The sequence below is a fragment of the Triturus cristatus genome, chromosome 6, assembly GCF_964204655.1.
Source record: "Triturus cristatus chromosome 6, aTriCri1.1, whole genome shotgun sequence".
Lineage (NCBI taxonomy): Eukaryota > Metazoa > Chordata > Amphibia > Caudata > Salamandridae > Triturus > Triturus cristatus.
Genome location: NC_140589.1, coordinates 554,974,205 through 554,996,606, shown reverse-complemented (window position 1 = coordinate 554,996,606; position 22,402 = coordinate 554,974,205). Strand labels below are relative to the sequence as shown.

The following is a 22,402-nucleotide window of genomic DNA, read 5'->3' as shown; positions in this document are numbered from 1 at the left end:
CAGAGCCAGGGTTCAAAAACTACAGCTAGGCACTTTGCCAAAAAAGTATAATTTTTCACTGCGAAATTGAGGTGTGACCACGTTGCGTTTTGCACCATTTCCTGTTGCGGGCACTGGGCCGACCCACACGAGTAAGGTACCATTTTTCTCGTAAGACTTTGGGGAACGCGGGGTGGGTGGAAATTTGTGGAACCGCGCAGATTCCGGAACTTTCCACCACAGAAATGTGGGGAAAATGTGTTTTTTGGACACTTTTTTAGGTTTGCAAGGGATTCTGGGTAACAGACCCTGGTGGGAGGCAGCCAAGTCACCCCATCCTGAATTCCCCTGGGTGTCTAGTTTTTAAAAATGTATAGGTGTGCTAGGTTTCCCAAGGTGCCCGCAGAGCTAGGGTTCAAAAACTATAGCTAGGCACTTTGCCAAAAACGGGTCATTTTTCACTGCGAAATTGAGGTGTGACCACATTGCGTTTTGTGCCGTTTCCTGTCGCGGGCACTAGGCCGACCCGCACAAGTGAGGTACCATTTTTCTTGTAAGACTTTGGGGAACGCGTGGTGGGTGGAAATTTGTGGATCCACGCAGATTCCAGAACTTTCCGCCACAGAAATGTGGGGAAAATGTGTTTTTTTTGACAATTTTTTTTTAGGTTTGCAAGGGATTTTGGGTAACAGAACCTGGTGGGAGGCAGTCAAGTCACCCCATCCGGGATTCCCCTGGGTGTCTAGTTTTCAAAAATGTATAGTTTGCAACATTTCACTAGGTGCCGGCAGAGCTAGTGTTCAAAAACTACAGCTAGACACTTTGCGAAAAAAGGGTAAATTATCATTTTGAAAATGTGGTGTGTTCACGTTGGGTTTGGAGCCATTTCCTGTGGTGGGCACTATGCCTACCCACACAAGTGAGGTACCATTTTTATTGGGAGACTAGGGGTAATTCAGATTTGTAAAGCAACTGTTATTACCTATTGATTTTTGATGCATTTCTGCCTTCCAAATGAAAGACATTGTGTAAAATGACCGATAATTCTCATGCTAGTATGAGTATTCCCAATTTCGAAAATGTGCAAATACTTACTGTTTCTAAACTCTATAATTTGTTCCCATTTTATAAATACATAGGTGTCTTTCATACCGATTTTTCCATGTGTACATTTTCCCACAATAATTGCTACATACCCGGAACATAATAAGAACCATTGCAAATTGCTGTTCAGTTTTTGACTCTGGTTTCGTCGGGTTCTTGGTGAACCTACAAGTCCTATATATCCCCACAACCAGGAAGGTCCAGCGGATGTAACGGTATATTGCTTTCAAAGAGCTCTCATAATTAGAAGAAGTTACAGGTAAAAACGTTGACACAAAAGGCTGTTTTTTTCAACTAATTTTCATTTTTTCCTATATTTAACTGTTAGTTTCTATAAAGATACCTTGATGGATCTACACAAATGACACCTTGCTGAATTCAGAATTTTATCTACTTTTCAAAAATGTATAGCTTTCCAGGATCCATTATTGCTTTCAGATCCATTTCTACCATTAACTGGAAGGAGGTTGAAAGCACAAAACATAACAAAAATAGGCTATGTCCCAGAAAAATGCCAAAAACTGTGTAAAAAATGTTGGTTTTCTGACAAAAGTCTGTCATTCCCTAAAAGCTGTGAAAATGGTGATTTCAGCCCCACTAACCCTTTTTTGATACCATTTGCAGAGAATAACCCAGATGCTTTTATTTGCAGCCCATTTTTCTCATTTTTCCAAAACAAAAGAAAAATTTGCTGTATTTTGGCTAATTTCTGGGACCCCTCCAGGGGAATCCACAAACCCTGGGCACCTTTAGAATCCCCATGATGTTGGAAGAAAAGGACGCAAATTTGGCGTGGATACCTTATGTGGTCAAAAAGTTACAGGAGCCTAAGCGCGCACTACCCCAAATAGCCCAAAAAAGGCTTAGCACAAGGGGGGGAACAGGCCTAGCAGCGAAGGGGTTAAAGGTTTAGTACAAAATACCAGCCAAGCTGCCTGATTTTCCACTAATTACAGCCTATTGTGTTGGCCAGAAGGAAGACCCAAATAAAGCGAGTTAGCATAGTCAATTAGCAAGGTCACAAAAGCAATTAGGATTTGGATGATAGCTTTCTCTGCGAAGTATATCCTTATTTTCCTTAATCAATGAGATGGAAGAAGCAGTAAGATGACACCACTCCTATTTGTGGCTTGAGGGATAAATCCTCTTCAATGAGGACTCAAAGGCTTAATACAGCTGTCTTGGGTGTGGGTGGAGGGCCCAATTCAGGGGGCCAGATGGAAAGATTCTAATGGATCAGTTGACTTTTTATGACCAAAACTTAGATTTTCTACAAGTTTAGCTTAAGCTGGTGAGAATTCATACAGTCCCAGATACGCAACATGGTGTTTTCGGGAGAATGCCTTGGATTCCATAGTGATGTCTATGGCAAAAATCAGCTGGATATCATCAGCATAGTTATATATTTTCACCTTTTGCTCCTGAAGGGAATGTATGAGAGGGCAGATGGAGAGATTGATCAAGTGGGGGATATGGAATAGCCCTGTGGTACACCACAGTTTAAAGGGGCTTTAGTAGAATGATATGATGGAGGGAAACTGATTGAGCCGATCTTTAAGAAAAGAGGTCAAACACTCGAGGGTAGTGTCACATACACCTGCGGAACTGACATGGTTAATAAAAAGAGCATGATCGACCATGTGAAAGGCTGCTGGAAGATCAAGGAGGACCTGTGCCTGACTAATCCCTTGATCCACCTCCTTCCTTATAACAATCATTACAGCAAGTATGACTGTTTCAGTTGGATGTGAAAGGGAAAAATCGACCTGATGAGAGTAAAAAAAACCTGATTCCTCGAGAATAGAACATAAAGATTGAGCTACATGAGTCTCCGATAGCATAGTTAAATAAGGAAGTATGGAGATAGATCTGTCGTTCTTTAATATAGTGGGGACATCCCCAGGTTTTTTTAAGCGGGGGAGCTCTACAGCCTTCTTGAAGGAAAGAGGGACCTTGCCTCAAATGAGGGATACATTTAGAAGAGAAGTGACTATATCCGAGAAATGTAAGAAAACTGCATCTTGAATGTATGTGGAACATATGTCATTCGGAGAGCCTGTCTTGACTATGGCCATCAGCTCGGAGAGATGCTCATCACTGATGACTGAAAAGATAGATAGTGTCAGCGGACTTCTGTCTTCAGATAAGATGTCAAAAGTTTGTGTAGTAGATGGAATGCTTTTTTGATGACTTTTATTTTCTCGGCAAAAAAAGAATTCAATTTGTCACAGAGAGTTTGAGTGGGGGCCACAGGAAGGGATAGTCTGTCAGGATTAGCAAGTTCTCTGACAGTCTCAAAAATAACCTTAGCTTTATTTTCAGATTCTGTTTCTTCTCCTTGAATTCATAATTCATAAAGCATATGTATGCAATGTGTCGTAGAACTCGACTTGTGGAGCACAGACCGATTCTCCTTTTGCTACGTTTATTGTAAACCGATTATTGTTCAGTGGTGCGGCACTGCGGAGTGAAGCAGCAAGCCACGCCAGCATAGTAGACGTGGAAATGTTATTTGGCTGAGTGCTTCTTTATGCCCCTACCTATGCCATTCAAGGTTATTGCTAATCTCCAATGTTAATAGTCTACTTTGATTGTCATGCAAATGTTTTGGATGTTATTATACTAAAAATGAATAAACATCATTTATAAAACAGTTTTATTTTCAGATTCCAAGATTTTCTTCTAAAAGAATGTGGATTTTGCATGTAAAATTAGTTTCATGAATGTCTTTAAAAATTGAGAGTACGCTCTCCAGCTTTCAGGTAGATAAGTGTGATGCCACTTCCTCTCTGCCTGCCAGAGTTCAAGCTTTGCGGCTTTCAACTCAGTCGAGAACCATTTGGAGGCTTTGTGATGGCAGATGGGCTTTGTTTTACAAGTGGGGGCATGTGTGTTACAAGCACCCGTAAGCCAGTCCAATATAGCTTCCTCTGCGCCTGCCAGATTCTCAGTGAGACTGTGAAGAGAAGGGGACAATGTGTTGCAGAGTCAATTTAGATCTGTGCCTTCCCAGTTTCTAGTGAAAGAACCCAGATGGTTGTTTTAAAAAAAATAAAAGATAAGTCTTGCAGAGTGAAATTAATATGGTGATGATCTGACCAGCTGCAAGGAGAGACAGTGAGATGAGCTATAGTTAGGTTGGAGGTCCAGACCTGCTCAAGAATATGACCTTTATTGTGGGTAGAGACCATTAGATGCTAGTCAAGATTGAGAGTGGTTAGAACATCAGTCAAGTCTGAAGACAGTTGACCACCACTAACTTCATTTGCCCAATAGTTAAAGTCGCCAAGAAAAAGTATTTTTGCATAGTCAACAGCCAATGCGGTGAGTGACTCAGCCCCGTGCTGAGGGAAATTCTATTTGTATTCCAGCGGACTATACATAAGGACAAAATAGCAAGGGGGAGGAAGGGGAGTCAAGTTTAAACACCAGATTGCCCACCCCAGTAAACGATAATGGTGAAAGTTTGTCCATAGAAAGATGTTTTTTAACAATTACCACCACCCACGCCTTTTTTTGTCCTGTGGACGAATAGTATTAAGAAAATTAATATTTTCAGGAAGGGCTGCCAGAATATCTGGCACAGAGTCATCTGTCAGCCAAGTTTCTGACAAAAAAAGGATATCAGGAGATTTGGTGTTCAGCAAATAGAAAATCTCCAGTTGATGCTTTACCAGAGACCGAGTGTTAAGATAGATAGCCTTGAGTTAGTCATCGCTCCATTTATCAGACACTGGCGGAGGGTTGATAGTAAGCTGTGAGGCAGGTTTATATTCACTGGTTAAATTATTAATTTCCCTCAGATTAGGTGGCAGAGCCAGGTGGGGATTCTGGTTAAGAATACCTAGCTTATTACGGTTTTGGAGAAGAGAAGCCTCAATTTCACAGATTACCAAATAGTAGTTCCTAAGATCTCCAGAGGACTAGGTCAGTTACAAGCAGAGTGACTGGCCCCTGCCCCAAACAAGTGCAGACAAGCGCAGACGGGCTTGCCTTAGAGTGACTGCCCTGCTGAATTTCTACCCCCCTAACTCTCTAATGGCTCCCCCTCAACCAATCATGGAGGCACACGGCATGTCCCCAGCTGGTGCAGAATAAATGGTGAAATGTAGATTATGGAGGGGCAAGCATACACAAAGCTAACAGTTAAGGCAAAGTTAAAATCAAGTGAGCAACATTTTAGAACAGAAAAATTAAGACTAAAAGCACTAAGTGCAAGTAAAACAGTACACAGACTGCCTTTTGATTACGGTTGAGTCAGCGCTACCGGCAAACACCTAAAGGGTAGGAGCTCTGACAGACTCCACCCTCCTGACTCTCTATTGGTTCCCCCCAACCAATCACGGAGGCACATGGCATGTCCCCATCTGGTGCAGAATAAATGGTGAAATATAGATTATGGTGGGGCAAGCATTCACAAAGCTAATAGTTTAGGCAAAGTTAAAATCCAGTGAGCAACATTTTAAACAGAAAAAATGCAGATGCAAATTGCTAAGTACGAGTTCAACAGTACACAGGATGCCTTTTGATGCCTATGTTTTAGTAATTTTGGGGAGTAAGGGTGATTATTTGTTATTTAGACAGATCTTAATCTCTTTATATGCCGTTGAGCCCCCACTAGCCCTAACTGGCTGCTTAGATTGGTGGCAAGTATGTTTTGTGTGGTGGCCTCATGAGCACAGGGAGTGATAGAATTGTGGATTTTAGTAGGAGTCCTACGGGCACAGCTAGTTTTGTCACACATGCATCATCAAGTGCCTAAGAGTCCAGTTGCTGTCCGGCCCCTTCCCTCGGCTATTTCCCTGCTGGGGACTACCTCTTTTTGATATAACCCCCAGTTGCGATTGTTATGCGTTGTGTAGCTTAGTATCGCTATAGGTGAGTAGAAAATGTGGGAAGATGGGGCATATTGCCGTTTGGTGTCACTGGTCTCTACCACATGCCCCGTGAGCATGTTTTGCTGTTTGTGCACCTACCTGGTTTCCAGCATGTGGTGTGTGTCTGTGGCGTGGCCCTCCCTCATGGTCTCAGATACCTAGTTTGCTAATCTTGACCCCACCTTTGTATCTGGAACCTTCTTTTGGGCTAACTTGAGATGTTTTTTCCTTCAGTTTTGTGCATTTCCCTGAGTCTTGTGTAATCTATTGCTTCACTTGCAATGAACAGGAGAGTGTCAGATGCTGCTCTTAGACCCCCTTTTCCCCCATCTATGCTGCCTTGTGGGGTCCCAAGTCAGGGACAATTGCTTTCCCTGGGTGGTGCCTGCAAGGTTAGAGCACTGTGAGTCACTATGCTTGGGTCGGAGGTGAGCGCACCAGGTGCCTCGCGTTTATCTGGAGCCAAAGTGGAGATTTGGACTCCCCGCTCCGGGCCAGACCCCTCTCCCTCAGACTACATCCCACTTCCTATCTGCGTTATTGGTGGGCCCGCTGTCCCCAGCTTGTGGCTGGGGTCTCTACAGTTGTATGTTGCTTGACAAACTGGTGCATCTCTTGTTAATTTTTCCAGACTTTGAAACTGAAAAAGCAGGACAATTCACAAAAACATCGAAGAAAGCTAGCTAAGCTTATATTTTCCTTGTAACACTAGCAATGTGCCTACACTGATTGTAGTCGACCTACACTGAAGACCTGGGACTTTGACCAAGAAATTCCAAATGTCTGCCAGGTGGCAATGAACAACCGGGACTGCCTCAGCAAATCCGGAACACCTGGTCACCCTGGCGAACACCCCATCTAGAGGCTCAAACTTGACATCATGTTGAGACCTCGTAGCTTATTGACTCTTTGTGTGTGTGTGTAGTGGAGTTTTAGGGTTTTGCAATCCCAGGCAAAAGGAGAATTAGGTTCTCACTGTCATGGCGAGGCTGTGATGAAGGGTGCATGTGGTATGAATGCAGCACTACACCTCCCAGAATGCCTGCCACGTAGCCTGTGTTTGTCCTACCTCCCTTTCTAGGCCTCCCTATCTAACCACATCCCTCCCAGAACACGGGGCTCGTCACCTGATGACCGTTGAACTAGCAAGACAACCCGCTGAACACCTCCCACTGCCCTGGGAGCTTGTAATCCATGGTGGTCCTTGGAAGGAAGAGCCGAGGCTCGCGGTAAGAGACGCATTGAGACGCGCCCGCAGAACCACCTTCATACGGGTTCAGCCGCACGCGCTGAAACCCATAGCCCGCCATACGCCGCACTTGCTTAGGGGGCGTGTTGGCAGTGAGAGACCCCGGGCAGCCGCCCGTTCCCACGGCGACGGAAGCGGCGCGCGTGCACCGCCATTACTTTGCCAGTACCGCAGAGGAGCCGGTGCGGGGCTCTTACGCCAAAGGCCATCTGGCCGCTACTTTGACCGTACACGCGCATAGGAGCACGATTAACTTTCTTTTCGTAGAGCCGGTGAGAGGCTCACACATTGAAGCATACTGCTACTGTAGCGGTTGGCTTCACGCACGCGCAGGATCGCTTCATGTTTTCTTTTGCGCCACATCGGAGAGCCGGTGAGAGGCTAAGACACTGAAGGACACCGCTACATTGGCGGTTGGCTACACACACGCGCATGAGCGCTATTCCTTTTGTCCCCTTACTCCCATAGGAGCCGCTGAAAGGCTCGGATATTAGGACCTTGACACACGCTACATGGTTGATGGTTTCTTGGCGCCCAAGTGCAGGAGCACGCGCCGCATATACTTCACTGGCAAACACGCATTAGTGGTTACCCCTCTAGTGAAGGACTGCTACTTCTAAGGCCACTGCCGTTCCTGAGGGGGAGATAATTACCTTACTCCCTAGCAGGGTTCCTTGCTTATTTCTTATTCTTTTCTATGCCTGATGAATCATGAATGCTTGTGGCAGACATACAGAGTAAGTGTACTCCTTCATGCTTCATTGTATTACACTGCTACGGGAGGGAAAGGGTTCGCACTAATAGCAAATTGTGTGTGTCTTTTCTGCAGGAATGAAGGACGATTGGGGGAGTGAATGTTCCAACTCCCGGGTGTCTTCCTAATTTCTCTTCTGCCTCATCTTTATTGTTTCGTTTATCCCTTTTTTCCCTTCCCCCCCCTCTGTGGTCTTATCTGTAGAGGTAAAATATATTGTTACTCACAGGTGGGCCACACAAAAGGGGAAAGGGTTACTTACGCCCAGCATCGCTCCTGCTGTACCCGGCTTAAGGTTAGTGCCTACTCTTTGTTGTGACAGAGTGACGAGCCCACGGATACTTGCAGCCTGAGCGATGGATGCTACCACAGTACTCACGTCTGTGCTGGAAACATTAACAGCCTTAAGAATGGAGGTGAACGCCTTTAGAGGAGAGAACCTGGAATTAAGGAATGAGATGGGCACCATGAGATGGGAAGTGGCTGGCCTGTCTCGTGTGAATCCTGCCGGCGTTAGAGGGCCCTCATACATTAGGAATTGGACCCTATCTCCTCCCACTTCCTCCAACCAGACACAAGATCAAGGGGGGAGCGGAGGAACCTCAACCATCCAGGTCATACAACCCTTACACTTGCCATTAGCTCCACCTGAGAGGTTTGTCGGGGACCCCAAAAACTGCAGTATTTTCTTGGGGCAATGTAAGCTACACTTCATGTGTAATCCCGCTGTCTTTCCGGATGATCAGGCTAAGACAGCGTTCAGTATGTCATATTTGGGGGGGAATGCAGCTAGTTGGTCCTTTCCCTTGATAGAGAGGAATGACCCAGTCTTACAAGACTTTTCGGCTTTTTGCGAGGAGATGCGCACATTATTTGATAGGAAGGCACATCAGCTCTCCTTAGACAGGGAACTCATAACCCTGAGGCAGGGCTCACAAGACCTCTTGACGTATATCACCACCTTTAATCGCCTGGTAGGGGAAACCGATTGGCCAGTTGAAAAAAGAACATCCTTATACTACCAAGGGCTGAGAGGCGAACTAAAGGACGTATTAGCCCAAGTGGTCCACATGCCCTCTACCTGTGATGAATTAATTGATCTTACGGTCCAATTGGATCACCGACTCCAAGAACGGAAAGGAGATCGGCAACGTCCAGAAGCCAGGTACCCGTCTGCAAGGCCTAAACCCTCTTCGGACGGACCTTCGGCGTCCGGTGACGGAACAGAACCAATGCAGATCAGCGGAGTGAGAGGACCCCTGAGCACGGAAGAGAGAAACCGTAGACGTAACCAGAAACTCTGCATGTATTGTGGGAAGTCAGGGCATTTCATTAAAGACTGTAGAACTAAAGCTACCTCAACAAGCAGAGAGCAGAAAGAAGCAAGGAACGTGCCTGTGGTGGATCGGTTGCCAGAACCCTTGGGAAACGGCTATGCTCAAACAAGCTGAAGACCCCTTGTTTGAGTAGAGAAGAGGACGAGGTCTTTTCAGCCCAGGGTAACACAATACAACCCATAGCTCCCCACCTGCTCGTCTGTGTTACTCTGAATTGGCCAGGAATAGAGCCTGTGGTAGGCTATGCCTTAGTGGATTCCGGAGCAATGAGCAATTTTATAGACCAGAGGTATGCCAAGGACATAGGAGTACCCTGCATAAAGAAGAAGATCCCTGAACCAGTGAAGGCTGTGGACGGAACCGATTTGTCTTCCGGTCCAGTGAGTTTGCATACTCATCAACTCTTAATGCAGATCGGAGCGGTGCATTGTGAAACAATTCGGTTTGATCTCATAGATGTCCCTCACTTTAAATTGTCCCTTGGAATGCTGTGGCTTACACTACATGACACCTATGTGCGGTGGGCTGCTAGAACAGTCTCCTTGAACTCCTCCTTTTGTACGGAACATTGCACCTATGACCGTGTCCATTCTACTACCACTCAGGAAAATCCCGCAGCGCTACTGGCTCATGGATGCAGCACACAGGAGGCCTGTCCGACCTCCGAGCTCCCAGTAGAGTATAACAGATACCACGAAGTGTTTAGTGAAAAAGATTCCAGCAAGCTACCCCCACACAGAGATTACGACTGTGTCATAGAATTGGAACCCGGAGCCAGCATACCCTGCAGCCGCATATATGCGCTTACGGAGGCTGGAACCACCTATCTACAGCAATACCTGGAGAAATTGCTAGTGTTGGGGTTCATTAGTCCATCTACTTCTCCCGCCTCTTCTCCCCTGTTTTTTATACCAAAATGCGAGGGAGGATTGAGGGCATGCATCGATTACAGGGCCCTAAATAGAGTAACAAAGAAGAACCAATACCCCCTGCCTTTGATACCCGTGCTCCTGGATCAGTTAAAGGGAGCCAAGGTGTTCTCTAAATTGGATCATCGAGGCGCCTATCACTTGGTGCGAGTGCGGCGTGGGGATGAATGGAAGGTGGCCTTTCGTACAAAATTCGGGCTCTACGAATACCTGGTAATGCCCTTTGGCCTGTGCAACGCCCCCGCCGCATTCCAGTACTTCATGGATGAAGTCTTATGAGGACTCTTGGACGTCTCGTGCATAGTGTACATTGACAACATCTTGGTTTACTCGAAGTCCATGGAAGAACATAAGCACCATGTGGCAGAAGTACTGGAGCGCCTCCAGCGAAACGCATTATATGCCAAACTAGAAAAATGCTTGTTTCACACCTCCACAGTAGAATTTCTAGGATATGTCATCGGCCCCGATGGTCTGTGCATGGACCAAAAGAAGTTTCAAGCGATCCTGCAGTTGACATCTCCCTCCTGCGTTAAGCCACTACAGAGCTTCCTAGGCTTCACAAATTTTTATAGGAGGTTCATACGAGAGTTCTCCAGAATCATTCAACCATTAACTCTCCTATTACGAAAAGGAGCTGTCTTTCGCTGGTCCGATGCTGCTAAACGAGCTTTTCAAACCTTGAAAACATGCTTCACGACAGCCCCTGTTCTACGCCATCCGGATGTGAGTCAACCTTTCGTGGTAGAAACAGACGCCTCGTATTACGCCGTGGGAGGCATCTTGTCCCAGCGTCATCCCGAAACTGGACAGCTTCATCCCGTTGCCTTCTTTTCGAAAAAACTGTCGTCTAGTGAAGCTAACTACAGTATAACGGATAAAGAATTGCTGGCCATCAAAAGAGCTTGTGAGGAATGGCGGCACCACTTAATGGGGGCCCGGCATAAAGCAGAAATCTACACAGATCATCGCAACTTGCTTTTCTTAAAGAGTGCCAGAGCCCTGACCCCCCGACAACTCTGCTGGTCCTTGTTTTTTGCAGACTTTGACTTTGTGATTAAATTTCGACCTGGGCCTCAGAATGGTAAAGCCGATGCCTTATCACGAATTTCGCCTGATGTCGAGGTAAATCACCTCGAAGAGCCACCATGTATACTGCACAAAGCCACATTTCAGACAGAAATCATGGCAACATCCACAACAGCAGTCTTCTTAGACGAAGTACGGAAACAGATAGAGGTTATAGACAAAAAGGCTTGGATCACCCAAGACCCAGAGCACCGCTCTATAAAAGATCAATTGCTGTTTTTTGATAAACGGTTGTACGTTCCGGATAAGCCTCTACAATCTCAAGCCTTACACTGGATACATGACACCACCTTAGGAGGCCATTTGGGGAAAGTTAAAAACATCCAAAACATGATACGATACTTCTGGTGGGAGACACTACGTAAGGACTCAGAGAAATATGTATCGGAATGTGCCATCTGTACCCAAGCCAAAGCTGCACATCAAAGACCCAGTGGGCTGCTGAGACCCATACCTGTACCTCCTGCACCATGGCACACGGTGTCCATGGACTTTATTGTTGATATGCCTCACAGTCTAGCCCATAACACCATTCTTGTGGTCATCGACCACTTAACAAAGATGGGTCACTTTATAGCTCTAACAAAACTACCCACGGCTGGAGCATTAGCTGCCATCTTCCTTCAACACATTGTCCGCTTGCATGGGATTCCGTCCGTCATTATCACCGACAGAGGGTCCCAATTTACATCCAGGGTTTGGAAGGCCTCATGTGATATTCTAAAGATCGAGGCCAGATTGTCTACAAGTTATTATCACCCGCAAACAGATGGCAAAACAGAGAGGTTAAATCCAACCCTAGAACAGTACCTCAGATGTTTCACCCTGCAACATAGCGAGGAATGGAGAACACTGTTATGGACTGCAGAATTCGTGTATAACAATGCAGAGCACTCCTCAATATGTACGTCCCCCTTCTTTTGCCTACATGGTTTCCACCCTAATATGTTGCCGTTCGAACAGCCTGGGACATCTACGCTTCCTACCATACAAGAACATCATGCCCACTTGAAGGCCGTATTGGCCAAGGCCAAACTACACCTAGACATCGCTCAAGCCAGGGACAATATTAATGCTGATAAAAAGCGAATTCCTGCCCCCTCTTATCAAGTAGGGGATAAAGTATGGCTTAGCACGACACATTTACGGCTTAGGGGAATACAAGGTTACAACCCAAATTTGTGGGGCCCTATTCCATAGTTACCATAATCAATCCAGTAGCTATGAGACTACAGCTCCCCGCTAGATGGCACATCCATCCTGTCTTTCACGTATCGCTCTTACGACCATATCGCACCGGCACTAGACGGCCGGAGACACCTAACCCTGTGGAAGTAGAAGGGGAGGAAGAGTACGAAGTTCATGATATCCTAGATTCCAGGCGGGTTAGGGGGAGGTTGCAATACCTCATAGAGTGGAAGGGATATGGTCCGGAAGAGCGGTCCTGGGAACCTGTAACTCACTTACATTGTCCGCACATCCTTAGACGATTCCACAGGTGTTTTCCTACTAAGCCTGGTGGACCGCCGAGGCGGCGGTCGTTGAGAGGGGGTTCTGTCACGGCGAGGCTGTGATGCAGGGTGCATGTGGGATGAATGCAGCACTACACCTCCCAGAATGCCTGCCACGTAGCCTGTGTTTGTCCTACCTCGCATTCTAGGCCTCCCTATCTAACCACCTCCCTCCCAGAACACGGGGCTCATCACCTGATGACCGTTGAACCAGCAAGACAACCCGCTGAACACCTCCTGCTGTCCTGGGAGCTTGTAATCCGCGGTGGTCCTTGGAAGGAAGAGCCGAGACTCGCGGTAAGAGACGCATCGAGACACGCCCGCAGAACCACCTTCAGACGGGTTTAGCCGCACGCGCTGAAACCCGTAGCCCGCCATACGCCGCACTTGCTTAGGGGGTGTGTTGGCAGTGAGAGACCCCAGGCAGCCACCCGTTCCCACGGCGCCGGAAGCGGCACGCGTGCACCGCCATTACTTTGCCAGTACCGCGGAGGAGCCGGTCCGGGGCTCTTACGCCAAAGGCCATCTGGCTGCTACTTTGACTGTACACGTGCATAGGAGCGCTATTAACTTTCTTTTCGGAGAGCCGGTGAGAGGCTCACACATTGAAGCATACCGCTACTGTAGCGGTTGGCTACACGCACGCGCAGGAGCGCTTCTTGTTTTCTTTTGCACCACAGCGGAGAGCCGGTGAGAGGCTCAGACACTGAAGGACACCGCTACTTTGGCGGTTGGCTACACACACGCGCAGGAGCGCTATTCCTTTTGTCCCCTTACTCCCATAGGAGCCGCTGAAAGGCTCGGATATTAGGACCTTGACACACGCTACATGGTTGATGGTTTCTTGGCACCCAAGTGCAGGAGCACGCGCCGCATATACTTCACTGGCAAACACGCGTTAGCGGTTACCCCTCTAGAGAAGGACTGCTACTTCTAAGGCCACTGACGTTCCTGAGGGGGAGATAATTACCTTACTCCCTAGCAGGGTTCCTTGCTTATTTCTTATTCTTTTCTATGCCTGATGAATCATGAATGCTTGTGGCAGACATACAGAGTAAGTGTACTCCTTCATGCTTCATTGTATTACACTGCTACGGGAGGGAAAGGGTTCGCACTAATAGCAAATTGTGTGTGTCTTTTCTGCAGGAACGAAGGACGATTGGGGGAGTGAATGTTCCAACTCCCGGGTGTCTTCCTAAGTTCCCTTCTGCATCATCTTTATTGTTTCGTTTATCCCTTTTTTCCCTTTCCCCCCCTGTGTGGTCTTATCTGTAGAGGTAAAATATATTGTTACTCACAGGTGGGCCACACAAAAGGGGAAAGGGTTACTTACGCCCAGCATCGCTCCTGCTGTACCCGGCTTAAGGTTAGTGCCTACTCTCTGTTGTGACACCCACCACTGGGGATAGCTTCCTTTTAGAACTGAAAGGGGGCCTCCATTGGTCGGAGGCTACTGTAGCATTTGTGGGCGCTGTTAGGACTACACACCATGAAGGAATTGTTGTGTGTGGGCATGATGCCAAGGAATGGTGACCTTTTGACTTGGTCCGTAGAGAGTGGCCCACTAGACTTGGCTACATGGCCTGGATGTAGGCCTTTTAAAACAGTCTTTTCTCCTCCCCCTCATCAGACTACCCTGCCTTGGAGTGTGGCCAGCATACCTTGCCCTGGAGGATCAGCAGTAGAGTGGGGCCTAGTTTCTGTGGGCACTTTAGGCAACCTGATTATTCTGTACTTCGACTGACTCACTGTCAATGAAAAACTTTGTGTGGACACCTAATCGACACTGCCTACAGCAGCCCTGAATTCCTGGATGCAAGAAAATACTTTTTGGACCACCAATGCTGTCTGTAGTCCTTTCTCTTCTAAAGAAGTGGGAAGAAGGATGTTGTTTGTCTATTGCTATCTTAGGCGAACTACTGGGGGTTAGCTGGTTGGTGTTAATATTATTTTACGGGCTTTATTTACTCAGGGGGTCTATTTTACTGCATATTTTGGCTCTGTGATTGCGTAAAGGTGCTACCTTCCCACACTCTCACCCCTCCCTGTGTGGTTTTCAGCCCTGGTGCCTGTTGTGCTGTGTTCCCTATGTGTGGCCACTGCTGCCTCATGCTCGCCCAATTGCTGGATCCTTGCTGTGGTTGTGTGGCCACTGGTAGACCTCCCTGTGAGTGGATGTAGGGTACATTCCGATTACCCTGTGCTTGGTGGTAAGGAGGGACTTTCCTGAGATTTTGTCGTGATTGCCCTGGCTCATTAACCTCTGCTGTTTTTCTGCGCATGGTATGCCTTTAGCCGTCATCTCTCTGCCAGGTTACCCTGCCTTTGGCAATAGTAGAACTCCCTAGGGTCTGGTTGCTGTCAACCTCCCTGGCCTCTACTATCATAGCCTGTTTGGAACCCTATGAGGTTTTGCGGTGGAGCCATCATTGAGACTGGTGCCATCTGCACGGTTGCGGCCATAGCTGCCCCCTCGGGGGCAGTCTTTTCCAACTTGTTTTGAACTAGTTTTACTGTGTCTCTTGGGCCTACTCCTGCTTCTCTCTATCCTTTTCTTTTTTCTTCTTGTGATAGTGGAGTATATGAGCGTGTATCTCCCACCAGGGTTTGGTATCCAAACCAACTACGCTATTCAACCCTCTCTGTATCTCGCTGGGTAACCTTATCTCAAGAATATTGTAGAAAAATTTGACTTGTGGAAACATATCGGTCCAGTGCTGTCCTGTCTCTTGTCCCCAGCTTTCCCTCATTCTGTTCAGGAAATTGCATATGCTTTTCTATGGCTTCATGGTCTCTGGCATTAGCTGTCCTACATCTGGGCGGACAGGAAAAATTTCTCTCAAGGTGGTCCAGATCCGGTGCTTGTGCGTAATAAATGCAGCTCATCCTACTGGGTGTCTGTTAACGAGATGCTAGCTTGGGCGAACACTGTGTTAGTCTGCTCCTAATTTAGACTGCTTAGCAAGTTCTTAATATCTCCTATTGCTAGATTAATTAAAAAAAACTCTTTATCCATCTGGGCCCAAGGCACGTATATTGTCCCCACCACGTCCTTCTGTATTAACAGGCACACTCTCACGCTGGGTGACTCTACGGGTTTCGCCTCAACATAGCCTTCCTATCTTGTCGGGCATCACTGCATATAGAGAAAGTCCCACTTAGGGTTTCATCCTTCATGCCTGATACAGTCCTCTGCTACTGCCATGTCCTCTGGCTGAAACAATCCTTCCCTCAGCCAAGATCTGTCATATTGTTCCCTCAACTCAGTCCAATCTGCTGGTCGGTCACAAAACGGGTACACAAGGCCATGCTTTCCATTTTATCTATTATCTCCCTCAGGGTTTGCCCAACCTTACAGTGCACCCATGAGGAGCAACACATATCCTCGATGCTGCTTCCCTCGTGTGCACGCATTGGCGCCATTTTGTTTCTTCTGCTCCATAGGTTGGTGAGTAGCAGACTACCTTGCTCCTTTATCTCTTGGTAAGCCCCTCTCCTGTGTCTGAGCAATGTGGCTCTGAGCTCTGCTCATGGCCTTTCATCGACCTCTGACCTCCTGTACCTGGCTTTGTTTCCCTCATGAGGTGAGTGCTCTGCCCTGTACCCTCACTCTTACCCCCCTGTTGCGTGCCCTTTTTCTCTCGAGACTCTGTTCATGCCTCTCTTTCTCTGGCCTTTTCCCTTTGCTCAGAGCTAAATGCTGCTTTAGTTAGCCTGGCTTCACCCTCACATTTGCTCTCTGTTCCCCCCTCGACTTCCAGGGTAAACCCTATAGCCCCACCCTTGTTGTCGGTTCCTGGGGGACTGGGGCTTCCATTATCTTTTGAGCTCGCTGAGTCACTATCGAGAAGTGCCACAAACTTACCTGACACATGTTTACACTCACCTGACCCAGTGGGACTGCGTATCTTACCCACCTTTGAGGTGTCTTGTGTTGAGTATGGTGGACGGGGAGTCGAGTTTTTGGAGACCTTCCATAGGAACTTGGCCTGTGCTGGGGGTGTCTGTGCTCACTTGCTTCTAGATTTGTCAGGCTTAGACCTGTCTGACCTTTTTCTGGTGGTAGCTTATTGTCTCTTACTATTATTGGGTTTGAATATCCTAATGAAGGGTGAGGGGGTGTGAGGTTGTCCATCCCTGCACATGGTGGGGGAGGTGTTGACACCTTGCCCACATCCGGCATCGTGGGGCTATCGGATTTAATCTCTTCAAAGATGGCCCATATTTCTAGCACTGCTTCTTTTATGTCTCTTTCCTGTCCCAAATACTTGATTTATATTTGTGTTTTAGTGTGCCAATTATATCCATGTCAAATGTTCCTTCCTTAGGCCAGGGAAATGTGTATCTTGTGTGTGTAAACACCATTCTTAGTAAAACAAATAAAGTATTTTTATTTGTTTGGGAAACCTACTTTCCATGTGCTTTAGTGGGGAATCCATGGCAATTTTAGTATTTTGGCTAATACATTTCAAATGACATTTTCCTGGTTTGGTATGTCGAATCGTAGGGGCAGGTTGTATGTGGTGCACTTTTACAAATTACACATTATGAGGTCAGCGCCTGCAATTTTCTACATCAAAACAGTTTGAATGAGCATTTCAATAAAACAAGATGAGACTGCATACACAGTATTGTAACACAAGGCGAATATGCAATACGTTAGACTAAAACCTCCCTGAATTAAATTTTTCACACAATATAGATTACAAAGACAATAAATGCAATAACATCACATACAATAATACATTTCAATAGTAGTTGACTGAAAAAATTTCTCGGTCAAAAATTGCTATGTTCATCATATATTATCCTCTAGCAAGAGAAGACTAGCATGGAACACGTTTCTAAGTGAACTGGATAGTCTGCCACTATCTGCTCCAAGACAAATTCAGAAATCATAGACACCATTGAGTAATAACTTTGAAATCACTGGCCCCTCTTGGCCACACACGAGTTACACCCAGTTCACCAGAACCAAGTTTTCCCTACAGAAATTCCTCCATGTGACACCTAGGGCCAAGCTGGATGCATCTCTGACACTTCTTCCAGATACTACGGGTATCAAGGTAGCACTTTAGCATCGAAAAACTGTTGAACTAAAAAACTATGAGACTGAGATGTCAACTCCACCCAATTAGGATAGCTGTATCACCAAAATAGCATGCTGAGAGTTATCAGTTCAAGTTTAAGTTTATTTGAACAATTGCGTGGTTACTTAAAACCATTGTAATGCATGTACATGCTTTTCTCCAGGGGAACATCCTACCGAGAGAAGAAGTGGTATGTAGAACCACACCACACACTGTAGATAGTTTTCATTTAGTCACTAGGTCCTGAGGAATCGCCAACTGATCTATTTGAGACATTTTATAGGCGAGAAACATGTTGACCACTAAGGGGTAGAGCGTAATTTTTGTCAGATTGAAACAAAATAGTCGCCCTCCTTCTTCTTTTTACTTTTTAATCAGGTTGTGACCTCTCCAGAATAAAAATAATTATAGAGGATTCCCTTACCTGTTTTAACCCACACACCACATCTACATCTTACCAGGCCCCTCACACCCACGGCATCTATACGGCAAGGAACAAAAGATCTCCGATAAAGAGCCCCTTTATGGGTGCCCGTCGAGCATTGCAGCGCCGGCTCGACGAGGAGCAGACCCATATGATGAAGCATGACACCTAGCTTGCTTGGTGTGTGAGGGTCCTAGTTCCGAAAGGAGGTATTTCCACCTCCCCACCACTCTGAGTACTCACCAGGTGGCCAACTTGCCACCCAGGAACACTGTACCTCTTTTGTCTTCGAGCGTGAGAACACTACATGCTCTAGGTCTTGATTGGCTATGTGTTCCTCACTCATGTGGTATCTGACTTTATGATGTTTTCAGAGGTACGCATACCCCTTCTGGCCATGTGTGCTTTATTGGGGCAATATCCCCATACCATTGTAATGTCGCTGCGCCTATCTGTGGGAGTGATCAAAAGTTTTCTGCCTGAGTGTTTGCCTGCCATCTGTGACCCATCAATTAGTAATCCCAGACCTAGGTCGCAGGGCCTGCCTGACTTGCGTGTCGAGGAAGATGTGGAGTTCAGAACTTGCAATTCGATTAATAAGGACAACATTTCATTTTTATTGATAAACGTATTGTTAGCCATATTGACACACCTACTATGACTCATAGATTGGGGCATTCCCTTGTTCGCTGGAGTGATGGGCGTGGTGGGCCTCGAGAGACAGGAATTAATTTGGCCCCCTCTTAAAGGTCACCCACGCTTCACCCCTGCTCTACTTGATAGATGTCAGACAATTCTTGTCTTTCCAGCTAATAACTGCTACAGCTAGCAGTCAACCTGACAAACCACTATGATTCGACAGCCATCAACTTTCCGTGTATCAATTGGACACTGTCATCAGAAGCCAAAGTGACAGTGGCCTTGCTAAAATGGTTTTATGGACTCCTGTGTCCATCATAATGTTTACACCAACTCCAGACTTAGCCACCTCTGTCAACCATTTCACCTTGACTTCTGTTGCCAGCTCAGGGTTGACTTCTTACTCCTCGGGCAACTCTAGCATCACAATCTTCCAGATGGACTTATCAAACCTTCCCTTTTCTTTATAAATGTTTTCAGCAACCCTCATCACTGACTTTAGTTGATTATAATATGATGTTGACTAGCACACAACTGTGACAGAAGCATACCCATAGCTCCTCTCATTGAATTTAAATTTAATAAAAAAAATACAGTAAAGCCTTCATTGTACCCTTAAATATCAAGAATGTAATAACACTATAACTAAAAGAATGTTACACAACCACCAATTAAATTAAACTATCCTTGTATAATAAAAATAATAGGGCATGCTATTGTTTGCATTCCTCCCATTAGTCCTCTCTAACTGTAGATTAGCAATTGTCTACACTTTTGTAGCCCAGTCAAAATTCCAAAGGTAGCAGGATTTTAGAGGATGTCTGCGTTCTCAAACTGAGCCAAAAGTACTTAATACAGCTGAGGATGCTAACTGGTTATGGAATCTACATTGGAGAGTCCTTAATTTCTAGTAGGTGGCCAAAGTTATGTATCTCATTGAAGGAGATCAAGCAACTCCTCATTTCCAAGTTTTTGCCCGTTCAGAGTGTCTAATGAGTTTTTCTGATCAAAGACTCGTCTCAAAGATTTCGATATTCAAATAAGCTTGTGTGTTCATCAAGATCATCCCAAAGTTTCTTGTAATTTGCATAAAGAGAGGTTGATTCAGCCCTATTAAGCATAGCTAGCATAGTCACAACTATGTACATGAGTCTGAATTATGGAAAGAGGATGACCAAGTTTGACAATCACTTACATGTGATTATTTGATCCAATGATGTACGAAGCAGTGGCTTCTCGTTGCCTTTTGTGTCTCATGGGATAAACTGCCATGCCTTTTTAAGAAGAAGAAAATATAAATATTATAAGATCCAGGGAAAATCATCCTTGTGGATTCTCTTTAATGTTAGATAATAGGCATGTCCATCCATGATGAACATATAGGGGTGGATCCAATGGACCATTTTCTATATTTATTATGAAGTAAAGAGTGTAGTGTGTAAGCTGTCAACTGTAGAAACAGATGCATTTAGTTCTAATCATTACACAGAAGATGTGACCCTTTTCTTTAATTATTAATTTGCTAAAATTGGGAGCACACTCCCACAGAAAACATTTAGAGCTATTTGGGAAAAAGTGAATATTGATATACTGCCCAAAAGCAGTTGCTATGCTGATGAACGTGCTAAGAGGCCAATGTATATGATGGCAAATACAACCCATTGGTTTACCCGTACAACTTATATGCTGGCAGACTATAGGCTTAGCAATGGCAGTGACTACTCCATCAACTCCGTAGCCAAAGTTCTTCGATGGTCCGATGGAGTTAGGGCCTTCAGAGATTTGGATATATGTTCATCCGCCCAATAAGGATGTCGATGGAGCCTTGCGCCACACTGTAAAAAGCATTCACTGGAACTGCCGTGATGACGGCTCCTGCCAATGCTTTAGAAAGGACAGCTGCCTTGGAGGTCATTTCTAAATTTGGCTTCTCTGTTGCCCTGGCAGAAAAATGGGCCTGCCTCCAACTATTAAATTAAGCTCTATGTCCGCGGTTATCTGCTATTGACATGCCGTAAGGTTTACTTTGACGCTCACTACTTCTCTCAATCTTTTTTTTCCAGACTCCACGCTCTGTTTGCTCTGACAGCTGTCAACCTGGATATTGGAAAGCTTCTGAGGAGGGAAAACAAGTCTGCTGCCATATATGTGTCCCATGTTCAGATGGAGAAATTACCACCAATGTTGGTGGGTATGTGCTTTTCACACTACATGAATCAGAGCTCGATTAAGAAGATAAATCTCAACATGCAATTGTTATTTTAGAAAAAGTAACATCTGTTAAAACATGAGTTGTAGCTCACAATGCAACAATAATGTGATATTTTACTGCCCTTCAGCATTTTCCTGGGAGCACTTTCAGTAAAATATGAGCGCACTGCTTTCTAGGTGTTCAAATATTCACGGAGGAACACTTTGAACCTGCCGGGGAAGAAAGTTTTTCTTTCAGAGACATTTAAAAGGTTGTGAAGCGTTAGACGTAACCATGCAATTTAGAATGTAAGGGTGTCTTTCCAGCCTTCTGGCAACATTAACTTTGTTCTTAAGGTGTGAATGTGGCACACTGGTGCCTGAAGCCCATAGAGACAACCAAATGTCTCCTTCCTTTTGACTGACCACTGTCATAAGGTTCGGGTTGATTTGATGTATTGTTTTCCCTTCCCCCCAGTCATGGTTCTTCTGAATGGGTGTTTGGGCTCCATATTGTAATGTGGCTGCGCCATCACAAATGACGTAGACACTATTCTTATTCATGGGAGCTTTATTCTATTGCACCTAAACTCTTCTTACTCCTGCTCTGTACTGCCCACTCTCACGCTCCTCCTCTTCCGACACCCAGCTCTCCTCCCCACCTCTTAGCCTCATGTGCCGGTTCTAGCACCCAGCACATATTACAACATTACATCTTCCCCCTTCTTAAACAATTTTAATTATTTTAGATGTGTCCGTGTATGCCAGATTAAACGATAATATAAAACAACATAGTTACAGTTCTTCAGTCAGGCGAACTTGTCTTCGATGAATTCTTTGTGGCCAGAGATGGGCCTCTTTAGCTGCCTGTTCCCTTTCGTCAGGAGACATGGAGGGTCGATGATCACTTACTGACTCAGGTGCATCTCCTGTTACCATGCTGTGGGGTGCAGTCAACGCTTCTCGGACATTGGGCGTGCATTTCTGAAAATGCGTCACATTCCTTGTGACCCTCTTATTCTCCGACTCGACTGTAATCATGGTCCCTTTTTGTTTTGTCACCAGCAGAGGGCATGCATATTATCGACAGTCTGCTTTCCTCCGTTGTTCTTGTCACACCAATACCCAGTCCCCTTCCTGGGTGGATGGCTGTGCAGCTTTTCTCAGTCGGTCTGCATATTCCTTCATTTTCTCCTTTTTCAGTTTATCTGTGGCTGCTAATTGTTTGTG

General features: G+C 45.8%; 1 protein-coding gene across 1 annotated transcript in view; it reads left to right on the top strand.

Moving 5' to 3' along the window:
• Positions 1-22,402, top strand: part of LOC146817390 (vomeronasal type-2 receptor 26-like) — a 953,476-nt gene that overhangs the window by 859,122 nt on the left and 71,952 nt on the right. The window contains exon 3 of the mRNA XM_085609206.1: positions 21,046-21,169. Coding sequence (XP_085465332.1) covers positions 21,046-21,169 — 124 coding nt within the window. The remainder of the gene's footprint in view (positions 1-21,045; positions 21,170-22,402) is intronic.